Consider the following 25,189-nt stretch of genomic DNA (forward strand, 5'->3'; position numbering starts at 1 on the left):
CTCCCTTTCTCTCTCCCCTCTGGGGAGCAGGAGCAGGCAGCATGGCGGAGGGTGGCCGCTGGAGGTCGCCGTGGCCATGCGGTACCACCAACCCGGCAGAAATAGAGAACCACTGATTCAGACTCTCAACCGGTAGCTTCTCTTTAATGGTTGGCCTGAATGCTTTAAATACCAGGCCCCGAGGCCAAAATGTCTTCACTTGTCTCTGTTTACAGAACATTGGAACTTTTACTACAGCTGGTAAATTCCAGCAAAACCGGAATCTTGCCCGTGTTCACTGCTTTAACTCCAGGGTCTAGAACAGCGTCTGCAACTTAACAGATGCTTAATATTTGTTACACGAATATTGAACTCTTCCAGGACGATTGTACTTTACTCATTCCCAGCACTTACTATAGTGTCTGATGATCACAAGGGTTTCAGTATTTGTTCAGGCTTCCTAGAGTGCTGAGCTTAATTCTGTATATCCCTTTCCCCAAATCAGGGGAAATAGAAAGTCAGGAGGCTGCATGCTGATACCATGTTTTCCCAAGAGCAGATATCAGATCCAAAGCTTCTATAGAACTGAAAATACCGTATGTGGAAAAGATGGAGAGAGGATCAGGCCCCAGTTAGAGAGGCGGGATAGATGTGGTCAGAACAACAGGCCCCAGATAATAGAGGCGGGATAGATGTGGTCAGTACGATGGAGAGGCCAGGTTGGGTTCTAGGCAGAGACTGAACCCTGTCATAAGAGAGGAAAGTTTCCCCAACTCCCCCTTTCCTACTAAAAGCCGGAAACCAGCACCCTCCTTCAGCACCCTTTCGAAGGTGGATCCTAGGATCTTCTTGGTCTCCAGAAGGTAGTAAACATACAGACAGCGACACCAGAAGGCAGCTATAGATTTGTTAAACTTTATTTCCTCTGAGTCTCTGGGGAGGCAGCAGGGATGTAAGGCGAAGTGGCAGTAGCTGCAGGGGCCTGAGCAGAGCTTGTGCTGGGAGGGGCTGGCTGGGCAGGACAAAGAGGAGATTTAAATATCCAGGATTGAAAGCCAGCTAATGGGTCTCCTTCATCTGTCTTTGGATTTTGTGCAGCATCTCCTGCATCCGCCGTAGCTGGAATGGGCACAGACAGCAAAATGGGGCCTTTTAGAGTCCCACAGTGTTAGGGAAGTGCCCCCACACTCTGATCCCTTAGCCAGGGTCATGGTAGTAGCCCAGAGGTGTGATGGAGACCCTGGGTAGAACAATCAATCCACCAATCCAGGACCCAGATAGGTACTGGGGCCAGGAACCTTCTTACTCCCAAACCAAGAAATACTGAGGTTTATAATTAAGCAGGAACCCTCCATGCTGTCAGTCCCTACCACCCCATACTGCTCTCACCTCCTCATCTTTCTCTCGGATCAGCCTCTCCGTTTCTGGATCTGTCCCTGGTGGGACAGCAGGGATGGGGAAGTCGGTACCACTCTCTCGAGTCAGTTTGCTGAGGGGAAGGGGGAAAGGGGCTTGGTAAGGCTAGGGGGACCCCTGCTTGGACTGAGCCCAAGGCCTGTAGAACAAAGGAAGAGCTTGCTCTCACCCAAGGCTGCACTTGGGATTCCCCCCCACACCCCGCCCCCGCCAGCTCTGTCCTGGCTTCTGGCCATACTTGCGATTCCTTTCTTTCACCACCAGGCGGGTCATGCTCTGGATGCACTGCGCCCGGTAGTTCTCATAATGTGTCTCCCGCGTCACATCCTTCAGGTCCTGCATATGAGTACGCACCAGCATTGTCCTCAGCTTCACAAAGTCGCAGTGTCCTGGGTTTTCCACTGCATAGCAAGGCTAGGGGTCAGCCAGGAGCATAGGGAGAGCCGCTGAGGGCAAGGAGATACCCTGGTCACAAGCTCAGTGCTTTACCTTCCACGATGCCCCAGGGGTAGAGCCGGCCCCGAACTCGCCGCCCTCTGGCCTCTACCACAGTGTTGCTGCCAATTACAGCAAATGGGATGCTTTCCTGGAAGAAGTTGAGGGGGCCTGTCAATACCCCCCGCTCTCACCTGTTCCTTTCCACCTTTATTTGTATTTTCTCTGCTTCGTTCTAGGAACCAGGGTCCTCTCCCACCCCTTAAAAAGAATTCTACTTCCCTCTTCTGCCCCAAAGAAGCAAGATGGAAAAGGGGTGCCTTGGGGTGGCCCCACCTTTAGGGCTTGGTCCTGTAATTTGAAGTCCTCATCCTCATCAGAGTCACAGTCTGGGAACTGATAGACCTTGATTCCAAAGCGCTCAATCTCCTCTCGGATCTGGCAAACACATGAGGGGCCCACAGTTCTGGAGACCCCGTCCTTTCCGGAAGCCCACCTGCTCCCCCGCCCCCACCAGCTTCCCTCACTTTGCGTTTCTTGCGCTCCACTTCAGGAGGTGTCAGCGTGTCCGCCTTAGCCAAGATAGGCACGATGTTGACCCGCTGATGCAGGGCCTTCATGAATTCCACATCCAGGGGCCGGAGCCTGGGGAACAGGGATGTGTGACCACGGGCGAGCGGCAGCCCTGCCCTGGCGCTCTCAGACTGTTCCCTCGGCAGCACCTGGTGGTGTCAGGAGCCTCAGGCTCGGACCGTACCCGTGGCCGAAGGGGGAGATGAAGTACAGGCAGCAGTGCACCCTGTTGTCTTGGATGTTCTTGCGGTTCAGACCACTCTCGTCTCGGAAATACTGCTCAAACTGCTGGTCGATGTATTCGGCCACAGGCTTCCAGCTGCGGCAGGGACAGACAAGCAGAGAAACTGTGGGAGTGGGGGCTGCCTCGGGAGCTCTGGGACTACAGAGTAGCCCACGCCCTGGGCAGGGTCCTCAGGGCTCTGTTAGTCCCTGGCTTGCCTTCCCACATCTTCAGGGAGGTACCTGGGCGCGGCGGGGGTGTATCTCACCTGTCCCACTAGAAAACCCGACTAAACACACAGGCCAAGTTCAATAAATACTAGTTTGATGAGAGGAAAAGACCAAGGTGAAAACAAATCCAATAAGAATAAGGCGCCTGCAGGTGAACGCCAACTGGAAGCCAGGGCGGCCCTCAGTCGGGTTCACAGTCCAGCCCCAGAACCTTTGTTCATGTGCTTCTACCGTCGCCTCCACCTCTCTAAACCACCCCATCCTTCAAGGCCACGGCTAAGAACTATCTCTTCCAGTGTACATCAGCGCTCTCCCCTTCTCTCCACCACACGGTGAGAAATCATACATGTTATAGTCAAGAGCTCCAATTGTCAAGTCTTTTGCTCTTCTGTTACTTAGCTTCATCCTCACTGACAGGTGCCTGATAGGTGGACACATAAGCATCGTCACTTTCATTTCGTGCATGAAGGAACTAAATCTACAGCAGCTAAGAGACAATCCAGATCATTCTGGCTAGCAAATTCTCTACCCAGCCACGCCCTTGACCTTCTGACTCCTCAGTGTGCTTGCTGCTACGCTACCTGACCTCTTTCCTAACTTGACTTGATTGCCACACATGTGAGAGAACTGCTGCCCCCCCCCCCCACTACCACTAGACCATAAGCCTCTCAGCGACCAGGATGACACATACTTGTTCTGTATCCCTTAAGATGCCCAGCACTGGCTGGACACCTAGTGTATGCTCAATAAACTCCTGCTGGTTGACTAAACAAGCATATGTGCAGGCGCACTGTATACCGTGAGGCCGAGCAAATGAATTATTATCGTTAGGGAAGGGACGAGGAGGTAAGTAGATTGATTGAAGGTGGGGATGCTACTTGGTAGAGTAGGAACCAGGTGCTGGTTGGGGTAGAGTTTCATGGCAAGCCCCAGGTGCTGAGACATATACCTAGCGATGATGACACAGAGGCCCCCTCGATCCATCAGGAATATTTCCATCAGAAGACCACGTACAGTGCCAGCACAAGACTAAAGAAGAAATGCCCCCTCACCCCCCCCAAGGCTAAGACTCTGCAGTTGAAGACGAATCCGTGTGCTAAGCCAAAATCACATACAGTAATGATAAAGCATGTCATGGGGATCCAGAGCACAGAAAGGTCTATAAGGGTCTGATGAGTCTGTGGGGCAATTACCCAGGGTCAGCTTTCTGGGCGTGCCACCGGTGCAGTCAGCACAGGGCCCTGATCTCAGAAGGACCCACCCTTGGTTTGCTTCTCTGCTGTGGCCATCTTGAAATTCATATCATTTTCAACAGGCAGCCCCGCCCTTATATTTCGCACTGGTGCTGCAATTATAATCTTAAAATCCATGAGTGTAATGTAAACAGCTCTTTACTTTTGTTTTTAATGCACATTCACATGCATCATTCAGGGTGATTTTCAGATCAACTGGGCAAGGTGGTAAGGGCCAGTATCTTTCAGCTGAAGAAAGAGGAATGCAGTCATTTGCTTGAGCCCTCACAGTTACTAAATGCTGAATCAAGGTCTGAACTCGGTCTAGTGGTCTTAGCACCCCTTGCCTGACTTCATCAAGGGCACCACCTCCTCTCCTGTCTTCATCATTCATTCTCCTCATCTACTCACTTGGGTCTGACCATTATCTAAGCATCCTTCCAGTTCCTGAAAAAAGAAAGCCAAGGATGATGGCATATGTGTCAAAGTCACCTGTTCTTCTAGCCTAGAGGGTTCCTGTAGTTTAAACAAAGTTCAACCCAATTGTCTCCCCTTCACCTCTTCTTTCTCCTCCTCACCCCTTCCTCAAGGCACTCTCATTCCTTTAATAAAAGTGGTTTGTGGCACCTAGAATGTGGCTGGTGAAAGAAAAGGAAGGAGGGAGGGGGGTGTTTATTGAGCAACTACTAGGTGTCAGGCCCTGTGCTACTTGTTTTCACATGGGTTTGCTTTTTTGAGGCTTTCTTATCTTGTGTCTTCATCCCCATTATGGAATTATAGGTCAGAGTCAGAAAGGACATTAAAGAGCATCTATTCCAACCCTTTCCCTCTTATTTTACAGGAGGAGACAGCCGCTCAGTAAGGGCAGTGGCATGCTCAAGGCCACAAACTTTCCTCCTGAGAATTTTGGTTATATCTGTGCCTGTGGGTGCACCCGTGTGTGTGTGCGTGTGTGCGTGTGTGTGTGTAATACGAAGAGGGAAGCTGGGGCTGTGCTTGGTCAGACATACCACTCTGTGTTGTTGACTGCATCCCCAAAACCCGGTGTGTCCACAATGGTGAGCCGCAGCCTCACACCCTTCTCTTCTATGTCCACTGCATGTTTTGTGATCTCCACAGTTTGCACGATCCGTTCTGGAGAAGGGGGAAACTGAGGCCAGGGCGAGGGCAAGGACCTGCCCAGTCAGGACAAACCACCCACCCCAACCAGCTTTGCTGCCCAGACTGCCTCATCCACACTGCCCCCCTTCCCACCCCAGGCTGCCTGGGGGCCTGTTCTCTGGGAACCAGCAAGGAGCACATTTCCCAACACAGGAAATGCCGGTGGCTGTTGGCTCTGGCCCCAGCCTCTTCTCTGCTCCCGGCTCTTTTCTTGGATTCCTGGAATCCTTTGGGGGTCAGAGACTCACTCAGAGAGAAGGATTCTGGTCCCTGCCCTGCTTCGGCACCCAACTCTTTAGGGAGCTGGCTGGTGGGCTGCCAGGCTAGATAGGCCTATGGAGAGATGCCGTCAATCCCTCTAGGAAGCCATGGTTTCCTGCCTGCTGGAGAAGGCCCCAGCCCCCAGGGTCTGGCATGGATTTGATTTCCCAGGTCAAGTCTACATGCCTGTCTTCATGCCCCTCTCCTTTCCTTACCTTCGGCACTGAGTAGTTTCCGGTCCCGGTACAGATCAGTGAGGAAGAGGCTATTGACAAGAGTGGACTTCCCCAGGCCAGACTCTCCTGACGGGGCAGAGAGGACAGAAGATAAGAGCTATGGCCAAGAGGCAACCCCACTAGAACAAGGTATGGAGGGAGCTGCTTTCTTATCTAATTGGGAAGAGACAAGCAACCATAGCATTTTAGAGCTGGAAGGAAGCAGAGAGAATAGCTTGTCCAGCCTTCTTATTTGAATGAGGCCCAGCGAGGGTAAGAGATTGCCCAAGGTTACACCGAAAAAGGCATATATTAGAAAGCTGTTGATCAAGTGTTCTTTGTACCACTCAACACCCTCTCACCCCCCACATGGATACTTTTGGCCACCCACAGCTCCTGGGTATTTTGCAAAAAGGCATAGCCACTGGCTGCTTTCTCCTTCCTTACCCATACCCCCACCCCACATATATACCATCCCCACCTGCAACACCCCCTACCCAGCCCAGCCCTTCCCCTGCTCTACCTGCCACCATGAGGGTAAAGTCAAAGCCCTTCTTCACAGACTTCCGGTGAACTTGATTGGGGAGGGTCGCAAAGCCCACATACTCCTTGTCGTCCTAATGGACAGGAAGGCAGAGTGCATCAGAGCGAGAGGCAGGAAGGGCCCCAGGACCCAACACCAGCCTTCTCCCTCCCTCCTAGGTCTCTGCCCCCACCCTAGAGCAGCATGGTCAGACTCCTTTGAGACCCATCTGGGGCCACCAGCTAGGCTCCTGCCCCTACTAATATCAGTTTCCAATGCACATGAGAGTCAACGCCACAGAGCTGGGGCTGACACAAGACAGAGGGGCCCCAGCTCAACATGCACGCGTGCGTGTGCGCACACCTACACACACACACACACACACGCACACGTGCACGCACACACACAGAGACACTCGGGATCTCTCTGCTCCCTCCCTGGGTCTTCCTGCACCAGCCCACTGAAAGGCCAAGGCAGGGCTGGCAGCTCTACCTCAGAGGAGTCATAGGGATCAAGCTTGCCCCAGGGGCTGCGGGGCCGGGCTGAGGGGCTGAGAGGGGCCGAGGCAGAGAAGTACTGCTGGCTGTCAGAGGCCTGGGGCCATGAAGGGGGTCTGAACTCCAGGTCATCCTGGCAGAGGTCCGGGGCCTGGGGCCTTGGCTCCAGGACTTGGGGCCTGGACCCCCAGATCTTGCCCTCTGGCTGGTGGCAGCTCTCGCTTCCTGGGAAATCCTTCACGAACTTGTTCAGTTCTGCATCATCCGTGTCCTCCAGGAAGCGCTTGATCTGGGGGTTGGAGGGTGGGGCGGGGTGGGGTGGTGGGTAGGTGGCACAAAGGGGAGAATGAAGGAGGAAGACCGGAGAAGGCGAGAGGGAGAGAGAGGAAAGCGCTTGCTGTTAGAAGGGAAAGAAACTGCACTAGCAGCTAAGCCAGAGGAAGTGTTCCCCATCCCTCCTTCACCTGCTCCTGTGCCTCCCCAGCTGCGACGCCAGGAGAGACCCCAGGATCCAGGAGCAGCCCTGGGCAGCCCCCAAAGTCCTTGCAACTGCTGTTGGGATCTGAGTACTCCCGTCCTGACGCTCCCTCTTAACAGGGTGCTCACCGCCCTGCCCTTCCCGGGGGTCTGGCCAAGCCAGGGGCCAGGGACTGCCCTAAAGGCCAGGAAGCCAGACTGAATAAGGGGGAGCAATAGAGGCGTTAGAGCTGAGCGGAGGTCATGGTTCAGGATTCAAGGAGAGTGCAGACGGTCAGGCAGAATGGGGCAGGGGCAGGGGCAGGGGCAGGGGCAGGGGCGGGAGGGAAGTAGGGCGGGGTGAAGGGAGCTGCCGGGCCCCAGGTAAATCAAGGGCCAGCAGGGGGCTCTGTGCCAGCCGGCACTGCGGGTCAGTGAGCTCTAACACCGAGGCTCAGACTCTACAGGAGGCGCGTACTTCCCAGGGCTCACCGCAAAGAGCTCAGTAGAGCCCATCGGACCCCCCTTATCCAGATACCGTGCCACACCTGCGCCGAGGCCCCAGGACAGAAGGGTAAGCCTGCCAGTGGATGCTGAGCTCGGGGAGCAAGGGAGCTGGGACGGACCCAGTGAAGGAAGATAGGAGGACACTAGGCTGCTGACAGCCCCTGACTGGGGGGGACACACAGGAGGAAGCGCCCATTGTCTCTTGCCCTCTCTGCCTGGGGTAAGCTTCAGCCAGCAGTGCAGGAGGGGATCTGGCCTGAGCCATGACGGGTAGGCAAAGAATGGCCAGCTCCTCTGTAGAGACCTGTTCCCCCCATCTCCAACTTGGACAAGAGGCCGCTTCCCCCCCCCCCCCCATCAACTCTAGACCCGAAAACTTCCTCTCTCCTTTGGGAGTCAGCCCCCTTTGTGGAGTGCCTGGCAGTGCTGGGCTCAGCTCTGCCTCACAATACCCACATGCCACCTCCAGACAATGGACAAGGGCCGGCTTCAGCAGCTGACTCACTCTCTGGGGATTGGCCAAGCCAGTGGGGGCTATCCCAGACCACTGTGGAGTCCCGGCCAGGGTGAGGGGAGATAAGATGGCCAACCTCCTGCAGGTCCCCAGTTTACAGAAGGAAGAATTGAGGGAGGCAGACATGCACATTGCCAGGTTTATGTCAGAGGAAAGGGACTGAGATAGAAAGGCTGCAGGGAAAAGTCCCCTAAGAACTACCTCCAGGCTGTCATCTCTCACGTCCCCACACCTGCTTGTAGCCAGTCTCCAGGGCCCGCCTGGACAGAGGGAAGGAAAGAGTCCCTTTAGCTGGCAACTGGAACCAGCATGTGGGGCTGGGAACTGAACCAGCAAAAGAGGCTGTCCTGAAGCAAGCCTAACAGGCTTTTCTCACCCATAATATTTGTGGGGTCCCAGGGGAGTAACTGTCCATCCTAGTTTGTTTGTTGTCCTAGCATAGTGATGAATTGTGCCCCTTTTCACTCTCAAAGTGTCCCAGCTTGGAGAATTCATTATATGGCAACAGAGAGGAGATGGGGCTGGAGCTGAGGGGGATGGGGTGCAGCAGGTCTTGTTTTCTGGCAGTTCGAGTCTGGGGAATTCCAGGAAATCCTGCCTCTCTGCATAACCCCACAGTGACCCAGCACTTGGTCCCAGCGAAAGAGAGAAGACTGTCCTCCACCTGGTTTCCCCAGGGGCACTGAGCAGAGGGGCAGCAGTTAAGGGAGAAAAGAAGACACTGATGGGGACTCCTACCATCCCCCATCTTCCATAGTCACCAGGAACCAGCATTCCTGGGTTCCCTGCCAGTCTTGGCTGCTCATCAGGAGGGATCCACAGGGGCTCTAGACAAGGAGTCAGGACACTAGGGTCTTCACCTCCTATCTGTCCTCCCTCACCCCCAGCTTTCACAGTGACCAAATCATTTTTTGACTTTGAGCCCCAATCCCCATCAAGGCAGGGGGAAGACAGGTCAGGTCCCCCCCATCTCCCAGAGTAGTACCTTACCCCAGCTTCAGTCCTGTCCTCGGGGACAGAACTGCCTTGCCATCCCAGTGAGCGGTCCATGTCCCACGCTTCGGACACCCTGTCGGCAAGCTCTAGGTCTAATTTTATCTCCCAGGCAAAGTTCCTCACACACAGAAACAGCTTAGTCTCGATGCTCTTGTTGTAATCCAGCTTCCTGGCTTGCTCCTTTCCCTTTCTCTCTGACCCCCCCTGTCTCTGTCAGGGGCCAAAAAAGCCTGTGGAATGTCGTTCCCCACCCCCTCCTCCTCCCTTTCCCTTGGCTCCCACCCTCCAAGGACAGCTCAGCTGCAGCAGGATCACTGTTTCTCTGCAGTCCCCTCCTCCTCTGATTGGCTGTCCCATGACGCCTGCCCGCCGCCTACCCCGGTGGGCACAGCACCAGCCTCCCCAGTCTGTCTGCAGCACAGGCTCTTGATCAACCTGGCCTCTCCTATTAACCCCCAAGGACCTCGAGGCCTGCCAGAGGGTTGTGAGCTGTCCCCAAGGTGACCTGGCCTATCAGTACCTGGGGACAGCCACCCAGGAGACTCCACTCCCAAAGGACTCCAATCTCTTTCACCGTAACTTTAAGCAGCGCTGAAGTAGGGTGAGAGGCCTTATAATCCCCTGGAAATATGTTCTCATGGGGACAGCCCTGCTTTTCTTTCCAAGTGTCCCTTTGTGTTTTCCCAGCAGAGAACCCCCCTGTCTCCAGGAATCTGCCCCTAGATTTCCCTGCAGAGTCCCAGCCACAGGGGCACTCCGCCCACCCTAGGATACCTGATCTCTGACTCATGAGGACCTTCCAGAGAATCAGTGGAGGAGCTGCTAGCACTTAGTCTCTGACAGGCATGAGTTCGGGCCCAAGGGAGGCTGGCATCCCAGAGGCTTCAGAGTTGCCAGTTAGGTGGGAGACAAACTGAGGGGCCTGGCTGGGAGTGTGCACATGGAGTCAGAAGACCAGTGTTTCCGGTTTGGCCAGAAACAGCCTCTGTGATTTTGAATATTATCTTAATTTCAGGGCTTAATGTCCAGTTGTGGATGGCCCTGTCTTGACTCCCAGGAAGGCTGGGGAGAGATACCTCAAGCTGTTTTTGAACTGAGGAGAGATGGTACATTTCAAGTCACAGGGTAATTATTAATGTGGCCTGTCATTCTTTTCCCATGCAAACTAAAACCCCATTGGGCTCCTGGGCTGGGGAGCTCTCCCCACCTTACCCACTGACCTCCAAAGTAGCTGGGACACTGATCTCCTTTCAGAGAGAGACCCCTTATAGACCAGTCTGGCTTGACATGAACCCATCAGCCTAAGACATGAGTCTAAAGGGCCTACAGCCGAGGACTCTGGTGGTTGTGGGGTATCTTTTAATTAGAGAGCAACAGGGTGGCTTCAGCCAAGCTGAAAGCACCAAGACCTCAGCTGAACTGAACTTAGTGTGTGGCAGAAAAAGCCCCTCTTGGTCCCTGCTGGGCTTGGCACTGGGGACAGTCAGTGCTCCTCCAGGCTTCCAGCACTGGAACAATCGCTGAGTCCATACCCATGTGGGGAGAAGGGGGGCAGGGATAAAGACAAGCACCACTTGGCCTCTCCCAGGAACCCCCCTCTGGGGAAGGTCACAAGGTCACCCAGACTTCCTAGCCAAGGCTTGGGCCTCAGCCTGGACACAGCTTGAAAGACAAAAGCCCAAAATGTTGGCCTTTTCAGACCTGGAAGCTTCTGATTCCAGTGGGCCCAGGGAGTTCCCTTCTGGAGGCTGCCCACAGCCAACATCCTGTCCCATAGGCTGGTCATGGATCTCCTGCTTCTGTAAACAGCCTGTGCGTCCCAGTGCGGAGGGCAAAGGCTGGGGGGCTTCCAAACTGGGAGGGGTGGCTGGCATGGGTCCTGGAGGCCCTGACCCCCGGCATGTGTCTGTGGCAGGCTCTGGCAAGGATGGCAGGAGAAGAGCTGGCACCCTTACAGCCAGACATCAAAGCTTCCCACCTGAGGGCCCCAGGAGGCTGGCTGGGGTGACTATTTCTCCTCCAGACATGTGGCAGGAATGAGCTCCCCCACCCCCCACTACTGCAGAGGGACCCGGTTTGGGAGTGGGGGAGTGTAGGATGCAGCAGGAGGAAGATTCCCCATGGTTCCTATCTCAGAGGCAGAGGGATAGAGCTGATCCCACGGGTAGGATGGTGGGCTGGGCTTCCCTCTCTCAGGGGTCCCCGGGCAGAGGGCGCAGGGGGAAGAGCCTGGGAGCGGCTCTGTGCCAGGCTGCAGGAAGGAAGGCCCAAGCGTCTCACCACCCCTCCTGGGGAGACAGGCAGTGTTTGTAGGCCTCTTCTGTGTGTTTTCCAAAGGAAGTTGGTACTGGCCCCTGAACCCAGGCTAGGTGGGTGAGGAGGGGTCACCCAGGTAACAGCTGACCCAAGCAAGGGCGGGGGACCCTCAGCTACGCCTGTCGCAGACGCGCCCTCCCCAGCCCAACCTGCGCGTCTCTGCTGGCGGCCCCCCCACCCCGCCACCTCCGCCCAGCACCGACCCAGCCCTCGGTCCAAGAACACCGGCAGCACCCCGGGGTTCGGGGCCCGCTCCGTCGCTGCTCGGATCTGAGGGCGAAACTTGGAAGCGGCGACGTAGCGCCGTCCACCAGCAGTGTCCGCCTGTGCCCGCAGCCGGAGACAGCACCTCCCGCCCCGCACAGCCAGGGCTGCAGAGCCGCGGGTCCCCGCGGAGCCGCCGGGAGCAGCGGGCCCTGAGCGCCCCGGCCCTGCCCCGCGCCCGTGCGCCTTACCATGGCTGCAGCCCGGGTCGGGCCAGCTCCGCCTGGACAGCGCCCGAGCGACCCGCGGCCGGAGCTGCGAGCCGACCTCGCCGGACCGCCGGCCCCCGCCCGCCGCCCAGAGTGCGGACCGGCCGGGGGCGGGGCCTGGCGGCGGGGGCGGGGCGAGCCGGCCCGGGGGCGGGGCCTGCCCTCAGAGATCTCGGGCGCCCGCCCGGGTGCCGGCGGCCCGCGGTGGGTGGTCGGTGGTGGGTGGGTGGGCCTTGCAGCCCGAGACCCCGGGAAGCGCAGGGTGCGCAGGGGCGCTCAGGACAGCGCTGCACGGGTCACCTGGCTCTTCCTTACTCAGCGCCTAAGAGTGACCTCTTCAGGCAGCACATCACAGTGGGGGCTTGAGCAAATCCCCAAAGAAAAAGGAAGGGCCCACCTGGCATCCCCAGGAGGAAATGTTTTTGGAAGGAGAGGGAGTTTGCCCCATGAGTTGGGAGGGAAACCATTCGTTACCAAAGGTTTGCGGAAAATGCCCCAGCTGATGTTCAAGTTAAAGGATTGACCCTACCCACTCCGCACCTCCTGCCGTAGAATGTCAGACGCCTACCTTTACCCAAGCTATGGAGAAGACAAGAGGTTCCCTTCCTGCAGGACCCTAGATTAAAGATTAAAGAGGGTTTGCTGCATAAATTATCCAGGGACCATCTGCTGGAAGGGTGGAAGGGAAGAGGCCTAGTGGCCTTTAAGGGGCAGTAGAGCCTTGTCTGGGGCTGAGAAAAGTAGGAGGGCCTCGGGAGAGGCCAGCCCAGGCCTGAGCCAGTTCTGTGCTGGGCAAGCAGGTGAGATGCTTTGGGGACAGATGCCCTAGCAGCTTTAGAGGCATTAGAGGCTCAGAAGGGTCATAGCAGCAAGGGAGAAGTAGATGCTTAGAGGGTGGGGAGTTGGTACGGATTTCCTGAGCTAATACAGGTCTGAGCTGGTCAGGCTTCTGTGGAAGTTTCCAGAAGCATGCCTCTCTCTGACTCCCAAGAGACTTCCTTCAGGGCAGGCTGACTGGCCTGACTACACATTAGACAAAACTGAGGCCCACGCACAACATGGCTCTCTCTCTTGGTAGAAGGGCCAGAGCCTCCCTACCCTATTTCAGTCCAATCTGTGACCAGTGGTCATGGTTGGGATCAAGTTAGAACTTAGCAGAGGGAGGGAAAGGGGCCTAGGTATGCAGATGAGACCAGGCTCAGAAAACATGGTGTGGCTATTGGAGATGTTATTGGATATTTGGCACTGGTGGACTGAAGAATGGAAGGGGGAGTGCCATTGCTTAAAGAAATTGGGGGCATTCATAAGCTAGCAAGTTGAGGAGAAACCTGCCCAGCTGGGTGACCTTGGGCAACTCACTTTACCTCTCTGGACCTCGTTTCCCACACCAGAAAATGAGGGGATTAAACTAGGATAGGGGTCAGCAGCTTGGCTCGGATAAGAGGGAACCTCTGAAGGTATAGAGTAGTTCCTGGAAAAGGCCTGAGCTAGATCAAGAGATCTGAAGCTGTACTCAGGAAAACAAAGACATGAAAGAGTTTCTTTAGAAAAAAGCCAATGGCTATTGGAAGGCTGCAGAAGTAGCAGCAGCTGCTGCCGTCAGAACCAAACATCCACTCGGGCTATACAAAGCCCCACTGTTGGGAACTAGCTGTAGGCCACTAGTACTCATGCGTGCACTCATAAGACTACCTCTTGGGTGCCTCCACTGGCATTCTGCATGGGGGTGCTGGGCCAAGGGGAGAAAACCTATGTTAAGGAAGACAGGCCCCATCCCAAAGCCTTGTTTTCCACAATTAGAAGTTCCCTCCTCCCCGCCAGCCCTGGCTGTGGTCCAAGAGTGGACACGGACACATCTCAGAAAGCAGCTCAGCCAGCTCATCCTCAGCTGCGGCTGGAATCCCGGCTCTGCTCTGGCACCTGCTGCTCAGGCCCCAGCAAGCCGTGTGTCCCCTGAGGCACGTTGGTGCCAGCTTGGTTGAGGGAAGTGAGCCCCTAGGCGAGGCCTGGGACTGTGGAACTCACCCCTAAGCCAAGACTCTTAGGGTCTTGGTGCTTTAGTACCTTCGTAATTACTGTATCAGAGCCCGACAGGAAGCATGCTGGGCTAAACAAGAGCTAGAGGCAGACTTTGAGCCATTCCACCTGCACAAACCTCGAAGGCTAACCCTGCCGCGCTCTAGGTTTCTGAGAGAACTTGGCCTACGCTTAGCAGCCCATGCCAGCTTTGGTGATTATCTCACTGCCTGAATGTCCCTCCCCTCCCTAGGCCTCTGTTTCTCCCATTGAAAGGTAGGCTTGGACTCCCCACAACTCCAGCTCTCGTGTTCTGGGTCGGTGCAGGTAGAGTCTGACACATGGGGCGGAAGTGGGGCCGAGATGGAGCAGCCCTTGTATGAGTCACTGACCACTGAGTGTCCTCCCCACCTCCAGTTAGCATGTGGCCGGCCAACCTTGCCTCAGTGCCCCTCAGCTCCTGGAGCTCTGACTCTTCCTTAAAATTCAACATCCCACCAGGAATTGATATCCTGGACTAGAGTACAATTTCCCAGGCACTGCAGGAGTGGGGGGGTACTCAGGTCAAGGCTCTGGTGAGTGGACACTTTGGTTGGCACAAAGCCTGACTCTCCTGAGAAACTCAGATCAGTGCACACCTCCAGCCCGCTGGCCAGGGCTCCCTCTGCTTCGGTCAGGCCAATGCGGTCTGTGTGAAAAAACTCCTGCCCTCCCCCCATTGGATCTTTCCTGCCTACCCACAGGTGAAGATTGTGTGGCACTGAACTAAACAAGGATGCTGCACGTGGGCCAAGCCAAGGCCCAGTTTCAGAAGCCAAGAATAAATAGTGATTACCACAGGAAATCAGGATTTCAGATCTGTATGACTAGCAAAGGTCTGGGTAACAGAGTTTCTCTTAAGTGGTTCAAGAACTATTTGTACCTCCCTTCCTTCAGAGGTGATGAATCACTGAGGATATAGTCCAAGGGCCCTAGTGGGGCCAAAGGGCTAGCACTGGGTTGTGTCTTTCAAGGAAACCTTAGCTAGTCTGTCCAGAAAGGTCTGTGGCAAGAAAACAAAACACCCTAAGCCCCTCCCCTGCTGCTATGTTTCCCCAGTGTCCCAGGATCCTGGGGCCTGACATGTGGGTGGCCAGGCCAGGGAGCCTGTGTTTCCTGGCACCTGCTGGATGGCTGTGGTGAGGGGCAGTTCTGGAGCCAGCAGAGGGCTAGAGGCCAGCCAGAGGGCCTTTCCAACACCTTCTCTGCAGTAGGGCAGGGCACAGGAGCTGAGAGATGGAAGGGACTTACAGAGGCACTGGAGTGTGACCCCCTTCAAGAGCCCCCACCTCACCTCCCAGCTTCTTCTTCAATACCTCCCATGGCTGAAGACTCACTGACTCTACTGCCCTTCAGTCTTTGGGCAGTAATTTATCAAAGGTCTTCATCATACAGAGTCAAAATTTGTGTCTACGTGGACTTCACCCTCCCAGCGCCTTTATACTAGAAGCTTTGCTATCTCATTTCACTAGACTTTGTTTTGTTCTTCGATGTCCACCCCCTTTCAAGTAACCCATCTGTATACTTTTCTCTCCCAAACTAACCAAAAGGCCCTCAAGGACAGGGAGTATGTCTTCTATTTTAACCTCTACTCATTTCAATTCAGTGAACATGTGATGTAATGTCTTCCCGGATGACCAGGCCTCTGCCCCCAGGAGGTGTCTGATCAATATGAATTGACTGAAAGGATTCATTGATCAGTTTTCCACTCTGATTTTTGGAACACAGACAAGCCTTGAGGCTCTGGGCTTCACTGACCCATAATTTGCCCTTCATTCTGGCTGCTTACCAGCTCATACTCACCTCCCAGCCTCATAGTTCACATGCAAAGACACAAATGTTACCCTCACTAAAGCCTTTCCCTTCATAATCTGTGATATCTGACAGTACTGCTGAAATACTGAGAAGTTACTTCCCAGGAAGATGTGGCTGTGGAAGAAGGGTTTCTACATCGTGTGTGAATCCCTAGGGCAGGATGCTCCCTAAAGGGCGCCCAGTTTTGAGGAGCCAGCTCTGAGCCTCAGTTTCTTCATCCATGAAATAGGGAGAAAAAGTCCACCGCATGAGGCTGCCGTAGAGTCACTACGGTAACACGCTTAGAATGGTGCAGCCACTAAAATGATAGCTATTATCTCAGCTAATGAGAAAATTATCAACACCAAATCAGCAACTGTCAGCTGTCAGAATGTCAAATGCTTTCCCTCCGAAACATGAGGAATGTGCGTGTGTAATGGGTGTAGAGGCACGGCAGAAGAACCTGAGACTAAAGTGACATTGGAATGCCCATGCTGCCACCAAGTAGAGTCAGCCTCTCCAGCTAAATGGCACTCCAGTCTCTAGAAAGCAGGTCTTGGTTTCAGACTTACTGAGCCAAATTCCCAAGAACAGCCATTGTGGAGACTCCAGGAGCTAAATGATTTTGCCTGTGGTGGGCGTGCCGAGGAAGTGGCTCTGGCCAGCCCTGTCCTCCCACCTCAGTGCCAGAGCCCGGGCTTCTCTCAGGAACTGCCTCACATTCTGTCCCCCTCCTCCGGGCGTTCCTTCAGCCCCCAAGGTGCAGCTGTCTCTCGCCTCTCCCCTCATGGCAGCTGGGCCAAAGGCAGCTGAGCAGAGGAGGGCAAAGGGACATGGTCATTTCTGTCACTCAGGATAACCTTCCTGTGGCTGAGCAGCTGTCCGGGTGGCTTCTGTGTTACAGATTTTCTTCCTCACCCAAGGATGCTGCCGGCCCTCTGAAGCTCCCTCATCTGCCCAGTTCTGCTGTTTCTCCTCTTACTGGAAAAACCCACCAACTCAAACACCACCAAGCTAGTCTGGCAGCAAGATACAAGGTCGGAGATGGGTTCCAGGCAGGCAACCAAGGAGCTTCTGGAAACACACCAGAGAGTCCAAAATAAATGTGGCAGATTCTTCCCTATGTGGGATCATTCTGAGAAGAACAGAAAACCAAGGGATTCTGGCCTAAGTTCTGCCGTCAAGCCCAAGAGAGAGGCTTAGGACTTTCCTGCCCCCATTTCACAGCAGAGGAACAATTTGCTCAGGTCTCACGGTGCAGGCAGGATGTCATCCCCCTGCCCTGTGCTTCCAGTGGCTCCTGCTGACGTACACTGCACCCGAGCCCGTCCTGGGGCCACCATTCGTCCTAGTTTGCCCAGGACCGGTAGGCATCCCAGGACACAGGCTGCTAAACCAGGCACATCCCAGGCAAACCCCGATGAGTTGGTCAACCTAGCCTGTCTCCAAAATAGCAAGTGTGGGTCAGAGGTTACCAGCCTCCCATTCAGCTCTGGACTTCGCTGCCCATGGTAGCTGGAAATGAACAAGGCACCATCTGACAGGAAAAGCAGCTGGGGCAGGGGTCAGGCTGCTATGAAAAGTCCCCCAAGGTGCCCTGCCCCATTTTCAGCAGCTCTGCTCCATTCTTTCAATTCCCTCTCTTTTCAACTATAAGCCTCTGTACAAAGCAAGAGAAAATGAGGGCAGTGGGAAAGATGGTTCTAGGGTTCCTTTCAGATAGCCCACCTGCCGGGATTCTGTTAACACCCCCATGAATGACCCTGCATTCCTCCTAGACTCTGGATTTTTCTCTGTCGAGGAAGTCTACCTGAGCAGAACTTCCCCAAGGCTCAAGAGCCAACAGGAGGCTAGCCATACAATCCCCAGAGGCCAAACGACATGTCACTTTAAAGACACCGAAGTCGGCCTTAGGTATCACTGAGATGGCCTCACCTGGTTCCTGGCCTGTTTTCCAGAGTTGGTTTCTTGCATAATTGATAGAGATAGAAGGGAGTAAACCACCTTGTCTGCTGACAGCCTGAGAAGTCATTTTCAAGGGCAAGTAGGTTAGGCGCCTTGAGGACAAGGGGTCTTGGGGCCAAGGCAGCCCCATCCATCAGAGGCGTTGCAGCCCTTCCCATCAAGAGCTGCTTTATCCCAAGGAATTCCCCAGAGCTGTGTGAGAAGACAGCCCCAGCTGACCCCGTAGGGGACCTTCCTGTTGAGCTCCTGCTAGTTCTGATACCAAAAACAAAACCATTAGGAATGTTTCCCTCAGTCCAGCATAACCTTCTCTGGGGAGATTCCAGCCCCTAGTGTACCAATCCAAGGATGAGAAGCATCTATAAGCCCTGCTCCTTAGACAAAAGGGCCTTGAGGAGTCACTTGGGAGGGACTGACACTTGAGAAATGGTTGAATCAGCCTCTGTCCCCAGCTGTGGACCCAGAGGGCTTGTGAAGCTCAACAACAGACATGCAGCCGTCCACAAGCCAGGAGCTGTGGCTGGCCACCAGAGAACTCCTGCCAGGAATGGACTCTGGAACACACTCTACAGTCAACCCTTCCCAGATCAGAAGAACCAGAGGCCTCGGGCACCAGCACCACAGATTCTCTATTGTGGCATGGCCTGTGGGCCCTGCTGCCTGGAGGACAGGCTGGGGAAGGCCTAGAACTCTCACACTTGGTGAGGAGTCCTCGCCCTCCTCCATGCCACCTCACTTCCAAAGAGCCAGAGAACACCAGCAGGCCAAGCTAGTCTCTCCCCAGCTTCTGGGGAGCAGCCCTGCTGCTGAACAGGGCTGGAGAGCTGCAATTATCGAGACAGGATAAGAGCTATTTTGGGAAGGAGCCGTCCTGCTGCCAAGGCTTTTGACTTCCTAAACTAAAACAAGATGCACCAAGAAAGGGGATGAAGGTGGGGGAGAACAGGGAGGAACTTGCTCAGTGAAAACCATCATATCCCGAATGAGGGAAAACACTAACCCCTTCCCAAAGGTACGTAAGTGCATCAAAGGAGTGAGCAAGGGGCTATTAAGATACCCCTGGCTTTGAGAAGGGGGGTGTAACTTGACTCCCCACCACACACACACATCCCCTGATGACTCCCTCTCTCCTAAGATCCGGTAAGAGCACTTATTCAGGCTGCTGCGTTTATTTGGACTTTTGAGCACAAACTATTTCATATTGTTGTTTAAATGTTTCCTGTCCATGTCTTATCTCCCCAACCAGATGGTAAGTTTCTCATGGCCAAAGAATGTGTGCGCTCTGAGGTTCAATGCTTTGCCCGCCAGGAGTGCCTAGCAGAGTGCTAGGCATCTGAATAAAGTTGTTTATGGAAGGAAGGGATAGAGGGAGGAAGGAAGGAAGGAAGAGAAGGGAAGAGGGAGAAAAGGATTTACAGTCTTGCATGGAGGTAATCTCTACAAGTAGCTGTTCCCACCCACAGCAGAGCTCAGGGCACGGGGCTGAATAGGAAGCCATGGCAGAGGGGGTGGCAGCCACATTTCTGGCACCTCCCCTTCAGCTGTTTCGTTATCTGAGCTCAGGCTGTCCTGCCCCACCTCCCTTGTTTGTCTTCTATGTGTAATTAACTGTCCATCCTGGGCTAGGCCATGGATGGGACCCACTAGAAGCCATGCTAGGCTTTGGGTAAGGGAGAGATAGGGTGAGAGAAAGAATGGAGGCAGGAAAAGCTCAGACTATCTTATCAAACATGGGCCAAGAAGAACTAAAGTACTTAGAGGAACAACGCACTGTGAAATCAGGACACTCTTTGTCATATTCAGGACACGGGGCTGCCCAGAGCAGCGTTCACCTTGTGCCTTTCCAAGTTGAGGATTCAAATAGTGTGTAACCCAGAAAAGTGTTCCCTTTCCGGAGTGCCCTAGGCTGGAGAGATGAGAGCCAAGTGGAGACTGATCCAATGTATGGCTTCCCAGACAGCCTTCCCACAGAGCACTTGGCAGGATTTATCATCTCTCCAGGGCTGCAACTAGCTCGTATAGCGCCTTTGTGCAAATCTGCCTCTGGGGAGATGCAGCCCCACAAGTGCACAGTATGGCAACTGGAGCGCAGGCTAGATTTCAGCCCCACTCGCCCTCTCAGTTAGGTGCCCTTGTGCGTGAACAACTTGCCCAACCATAGGGAGCAGTTCTGTCTGTCTCCCTCCGTTCCTACTTCCATGAGAGGTTAAGAGAGGGACTTGGATAAGGGGGAGCACAGGAAGGTACTGGGAGTAACTTTCCAGGAGTGTTCTTACCTCCTCATCTGTCATAATGGAGAAGTAGAAGTCGGGCATTCCCAGGGGGCAGCAAATGGAATTCAGAGAGTACCAACAGGAGGGGAAAAAGAGAATTTTACTAAAGATGTTCAGTGGACTTGGGCATAACCTGGCCCAGCATCCTTCCTAGTGCAAGTGGCCCAAAGAGCAATAGCTACCATTTACTGAGGGCTCACTGTTGCCAGGCACCGTGCTGAGTGCTGGTCAGTCCTTATAAGGACCTAAGAGGTTGCCATTGTTCTCATTAACAGGGAAGCTAATTATCGGAGAGAGAAAATAACTTACCCAAGGTCATTGTGAGAAAATAGACACAGGGCTCAAACCCAATACTTATAACTCGAGTCCATGCTCTACTAAACCTCAACTTTATAGAGCTTTGCTCCCTTTGAGGGGCAGGGATGCCCTTCTCTGCTGTTTGCTGCCCATCACTTAGAGGGCTTATGCTGGTTGGGACTGGATTGCATTCCCAGGGCTCTCTCCTCCCCAGGAACTTCCTCATCCAGAGCCCTGGCCTCCCTCGTGCTCACAGACTAAAGCATATTTTGGGCTACAACATTCAAAGCAGACACTCCTTGCTACTAAGATTCACTAAATGAGGCTTGGTCCCCACATTCCCTCCCACTAGAGAGGTCAAGTGAACAAAGTGGGAGGGGGGGTGTCTGGGGACACTTCTCTTAAGGATCCTAGAGTTGGGGGTGGCTGGCTGGCTAAGCTGGTAGAGCATGCAACTCTTGGTCTCAGGGTTGTGAGTTCGAGCCCCATGTTGGGTGTAGAGATTACTTAAAAATAAAATCTTAAAAAAAAAAAAAAAGAAAAGAAAAAGGATTCTAGAGTTGGCTATAGGACCCACTGATGGCCTCAAGGCAAATGCCTGACATTCCTGGAGACACTACTGGGTAGCAGCCAATGCCTCCCAGGTCCAGCTATGGGGGCTTGAAGAGAGTTCTGAAGAACCAGAAAGAGGCAAGAGGAGACCCATCAACCTGAGTTAGTGCGGAGTCAGCCCTGAGGAAGACTGTGAAACAGGTAGTTTGTCTTGGTGACTTGTTTTTTGGTTTTTAAAAAAAATCACATGAGAGGTAAGTCCAGCTGAACTGAAAGGCATGGGCTTAAACTGTTTTCCATTCCAGAAGTGACTACTTCCCATTGAAAGGAGACTCTTGAAAATGAAAAAAGTTCTAAGTCCCAAAAGAATGACTCTAATGGTGGAATTATAGACAAGAAGTTCCTCTGCTTCTTCAAGTCTAACCCCCAGTATGTACGGTCCTGATAGACCTAGTTCTATAAATATGTAGAGGTCACCCTCCCACCTGTCCTACTGCCTCCCAGACCCCTACAATGGATCCATAGGGGGGAAAAGCACAGACCTTTTAGCCACCAGATGACACGATTGTACATTTCCTCAGAGACATCTGAAAGTAATAGAGATTGTTGCTTTTTTTCACTCTGTGGGATGTGCATCCCTCCCCCCACTACTTAACATCTCCCTTTCTACCTCCACATTTCTCCCCTCATAGGTGCCCTCAGCCCTTGATTGTCTCCAAGAAGCCCCTGCAGACTAGGACTAAACTCCCCTCTCCCTTTTCTCCACCCTCTTTGTACCACTATTAATGCCTTTCCCCTCTCGGAAGTCTGGGTCCTTGCATGTCTATGCCCCCACCTTCTCCACCTTGTGGTCAAAATATTTACCTGTGAATCTTATTTTCTTTACTAGTCCTTACCAGCCCTCACCCCAGCTCAGTTCTTCATTTCCATTCTTGGGAAGCACTTCCCACCCTGAAAACCACTCTCTACTATCTTCCATTGAAAGGTTGAGCAGCGTTGCCTGGAAAAGTCAATGCCTGATGCCGGCCCAAGCATCGTCACCGATGTCATTAGCTTGGAGCTCAGAGAAGCTGGCAGGGAAGGAATGGACCAATGGGCTCAAGGATGGGACTAGCTTTAGCACTGGCAGGAGGGCAGCTCTGAGGTCCGGAATGAAGAAGGGGCCTTTCCTGCCCACCCTAAAATCCCACCTCACTAAATTGGGACTGCACCTGGGCAGTCTGCTTCTTCACATACCCAAGAAGAAAGCACTAAACCTTTGAATGGGTTGTTTGGAGGTGCACTTGAGGGCCTGTGGCACTTCCCTCAATGGTGCCTGGTTTGGAGACTCCCTTGGTAATGATAGTGGTGGTGGTGTTGCTGGTGCTGGTGGTGGTGATGGACTTGCCCTCTCTCTCTGGAACATCATTTCCTCACAGAAAGGACTTGAGTCCATTTCAAAAAAGGACAATAAAGGATCTGGGGGAGGAGAGGACTTATACTCAAAATCAGGTGTTGTTGGCCGGCTTTGGGGTGTTTCAGCTTCAGGATTGAGTAAGGTCCACCATGAGGAATCAGGCCCATACCTGGGTAAGGACCGAGGGGGTAAGGGCCGAGGGGTCAGTTCCAGTTCTACATGGGCAGAGGGCTTTCGGGAGGGTCCAGGGGACATGCAGACACTTTCTGAAGGCCTTTCGGTGTGCTGCTTATAGCTGTGCTCTGGAGTGACAAACGTAGGTTTGGAGGGGCTCTCAGACACTGCTCGAGCTGTCACACGGGGTGCTGAGTATAGTAACTGTCCCGCTGGGGAGATGGTGACCCTGCGGCCAACCTCGCTGTTTCCTCGGGTTGAGGACCTGAGGTTGGACTCTACTTCTGATGATATTAAGACCTTTGGGGAGGGCTTGATGTCAGCATAGACAGAATGCTTGCGGATAGACTCAGGATCTGGACGTATAGAAACTCGGTGTCCACCATCCAAATCCTTAAGGATAGAGAGTCTGAGGGATGATTCCATGTTCATATTCCTATGCAAAGACTTGGGTTCTGTATAGATTGAGTTGAGACGACTCATTTCATACTCTTGGCCAGGGATCCTTCTCTGGGCTGTCCGAGAGTCTGCACTGACACGGCCACTGCTATGTTCTGGGCTACAGGGTCTCATTGAAGATCTGATCTCAGTAGCAGTCAAACCCTTTCGGATGGGCTCAGTTTGGACTGCTTCATCCTTTGGGCAAACCAAAGTCCTACGGCGAGTTCTGACCCCTTGTGGGTACCGGACCTTGGAGGGTGGGTCGTCTTCTTGTAAGGTTTGTAAGTTATCCTTCTGGTCTACAAAACTCAACCGGCGAGAGGATTTGGCATCTGGGATTAATGAGTAGCGATTACTGATGTCACGCCCTGGCTTGCTCTCACCCCCTCTTCGTGTTGATTCATCTCTAGATGGACTAACGTTCCGATGCATCTGGACAGCATGGGAAGCTGTCTGAATTTGCTGGCTCTTTCGATGAAGAGAGGGATGGCGGTATGTTTCTGATTTTGATCGAGTCTCATTTCCTCGAGGGGTGGGTGTTCCAGCAAGGCCAGGCCCTGCCTGGGGGGAGCTAGATCGAGGATAATCTGATGTTGAATAGAGAGTGGTGAGATGCCCAGGTTCTGATCTTCGGTGTGGCGGAGGGCTTACGGGGGCTGTAGCACTTCGTGAGCTCGAGGCAAGAATGTACCCTTGTCCCCGCTGAGGAGATGTGTTAGTATCCTCAGACCCTTTTGGTGCTGAAACTGCTACCTTGGAGCCAGTTTTATTAGTCTTGACCATCCGATACACTGAGCTCCTCTGGGTAGATCCCATATTTTACCGGCTGACTTGTATTGAGGGTCTTAATGAAGTCTGGAAATTTACCCTCAGTTTTAAATGCTTCTGTTCTTGCACTCCCACAAAAGTGGCTGTTATTCTAAGAGTGTCTCAGATAGTCCCCTTAGCTACCTGCCTGGTGATGTCATAAAGGAAGGAGCTTCCTACTAAACATCCTGGCACACAGCCACAATTTTTTTTAAGTAGACTCCATGCCCAATGTGGGGTTAGAAATCACGACCTTGAGATCAAGAGTTGCAATGGTCTACCGACTGAGCCAACCAGATGCCCCTTCAAGCAACAATTCTTCAGAGAATCTCAAGCAGTAATTGCAAGGAAACTGAGGATTTGTCTTTGCAGTTGACACCACCAAATCTTTGGCCAAGTTCTTAGCAAAACCAGATTTTCCTAGTACACAGAGAAGGCTCCAGACTCTCTTTTACTCTCCCCAGATTCTAGGAATTCCCAGACGCATCCAGAGAAGGACTCGGGCTTCTTGTCCTACTAAGACAAGGCTACTCAACTCAATCACTCAGTGTTAGTCCCAGTTTTAGTAAGATGCAAGTACAAAGTTGTCCCAATTTAGTTTGGAACTGCACTGTATAAAAGTTAAAAAAAAAAAAAATAGAGCTCCAGGCTTTTCTAGGTTTCAGAGGTGGTTTGGTTGACCCTGGGGTAAAAATCCAGATTGCTCAAATCATTAATTCTCACATTCTTGGCCCAGGAGTGAATGTAGGATTTTAGGAAGGATTTGGAGTTAGTTATTGGTTTCAATCATAAATGACTAGTTGTGCACCTTAGACAAGTTACTTGACTTTCCTGAGCTTTGGTTTCTTCATCTGGAAACCAATGTCTGGTAGGTGTCAAATAACAAACGTTAGTGTCCTTTCTCACAATCCTCTGCCCTCAGCCATCCTAATTAGATGGATTCTGGTTCTTTCTTGATTTGCATCTTGGATGACCATTCTGGGTGAGAGACAGGATCATCTTGATTTCCCTTTCACGGGCTCCTCTCTACCATATCCACATCCCACTATTGACTCTGAAGGACCATCGTGGTTATCTGAGGGTCAGATTCATTGTTTGTGGATCTTTCAATTCACCTTGATTAAAGACAAAGTTGAAACGAAAACCAACATATTTTTAGGTAACAGGAATCTCGATAGACTGAGAAACCTTGAGCTACTGACACAAGTCTTTAGAATATAAAACACTTGGCTAACCATTTTATCTTATTTTACAGGAAAGGATAAAAGTAGAAGAATATTTACAAGTCAGATATCTTGAAAATACTAAGGGTAAGCCAGGTTGAACTGAAGACGGTTCCTATTAATAATTATTTGATATCTATAGTTATAAAATTGAGACTGGCTGACTTGAACAAAGCTTTCCTGTGAGATTCTACTTTCTTCTCCT

The 25,189-nt window shown here is 53.0% G+C and overlaps 1 protein-coding gene across 6 annotated transcripts; it reads right to left on the minus strand.

The window, feature by feature from the left end:
• Positions 1–880: 880 nt before the first annotated feature.
• SEPTIN4 (septin 4) lies at positions 881–23,752 on the minus strand. Of its 6 annotated transcripts, XM_044390842.3 has the most exons (14): positions 22,180–23,752; positions 21,486–21,530; positions 20,098–20,105; positions 6,741–7,034; positions 6,249–6,342; positions 5,726–5,812; positions 5,099–5,222; positions 2,588–2,722; positions 2,358–2,475; positions 2,167–2,268; positions 1,885–1,981; positions 1,634–1,796; positions 1,369–1,468; positions 881–1,098 (listed from the first exon to the last, which is right to left on the minus strand). In XM_044390842.3, exons 1-14 carry the CDS (start codon positions 23,735–23,737, stop codon positions 1,039–1,041), a joined length of 2,985 nt encoding a protein of 994 aa, XP_044246777.3. In that variant the 5' UTR covers positions 23,738–23,752; the 3' UTR covers positions 881–1,038. The 6 variants fall into 6 exon arrangements, with proteins under 6 accessions (XP_044246777.3, XP_026373234.1, XP_026373233.1 ...); XM_026517449.4 differs by lacking the exons at positions 20,098–20,105; positions 21,486–21,530; positions 22,180–23,752 and adding an exon at positions 11,990–12,096; XM_026517448.4 differs by lacking the exons at positions 20,098–20,105; positions 21,486–21,530; positions 22,180–23,752 and adding an exon at positions 9,213–9,506.
• Positions 23,753–25,189: the final 1,437 nt, after the last annotated feature.

Source organism: Ursus arctos, unplaced genomic scaffold, assembly GCF_023065955.2.
Source record: "Ursus arctos isolate Adak ecotype North America unplaced genomic scaffold, UrsArc2.0 scaffold_24, whole genome shotgun sequence".
Lineage (NCBI taxonomy): Eukaryota > Metazoa > Chordata > Mammalia > Carnivora > Ursidae > Ursus > Ursus arctos.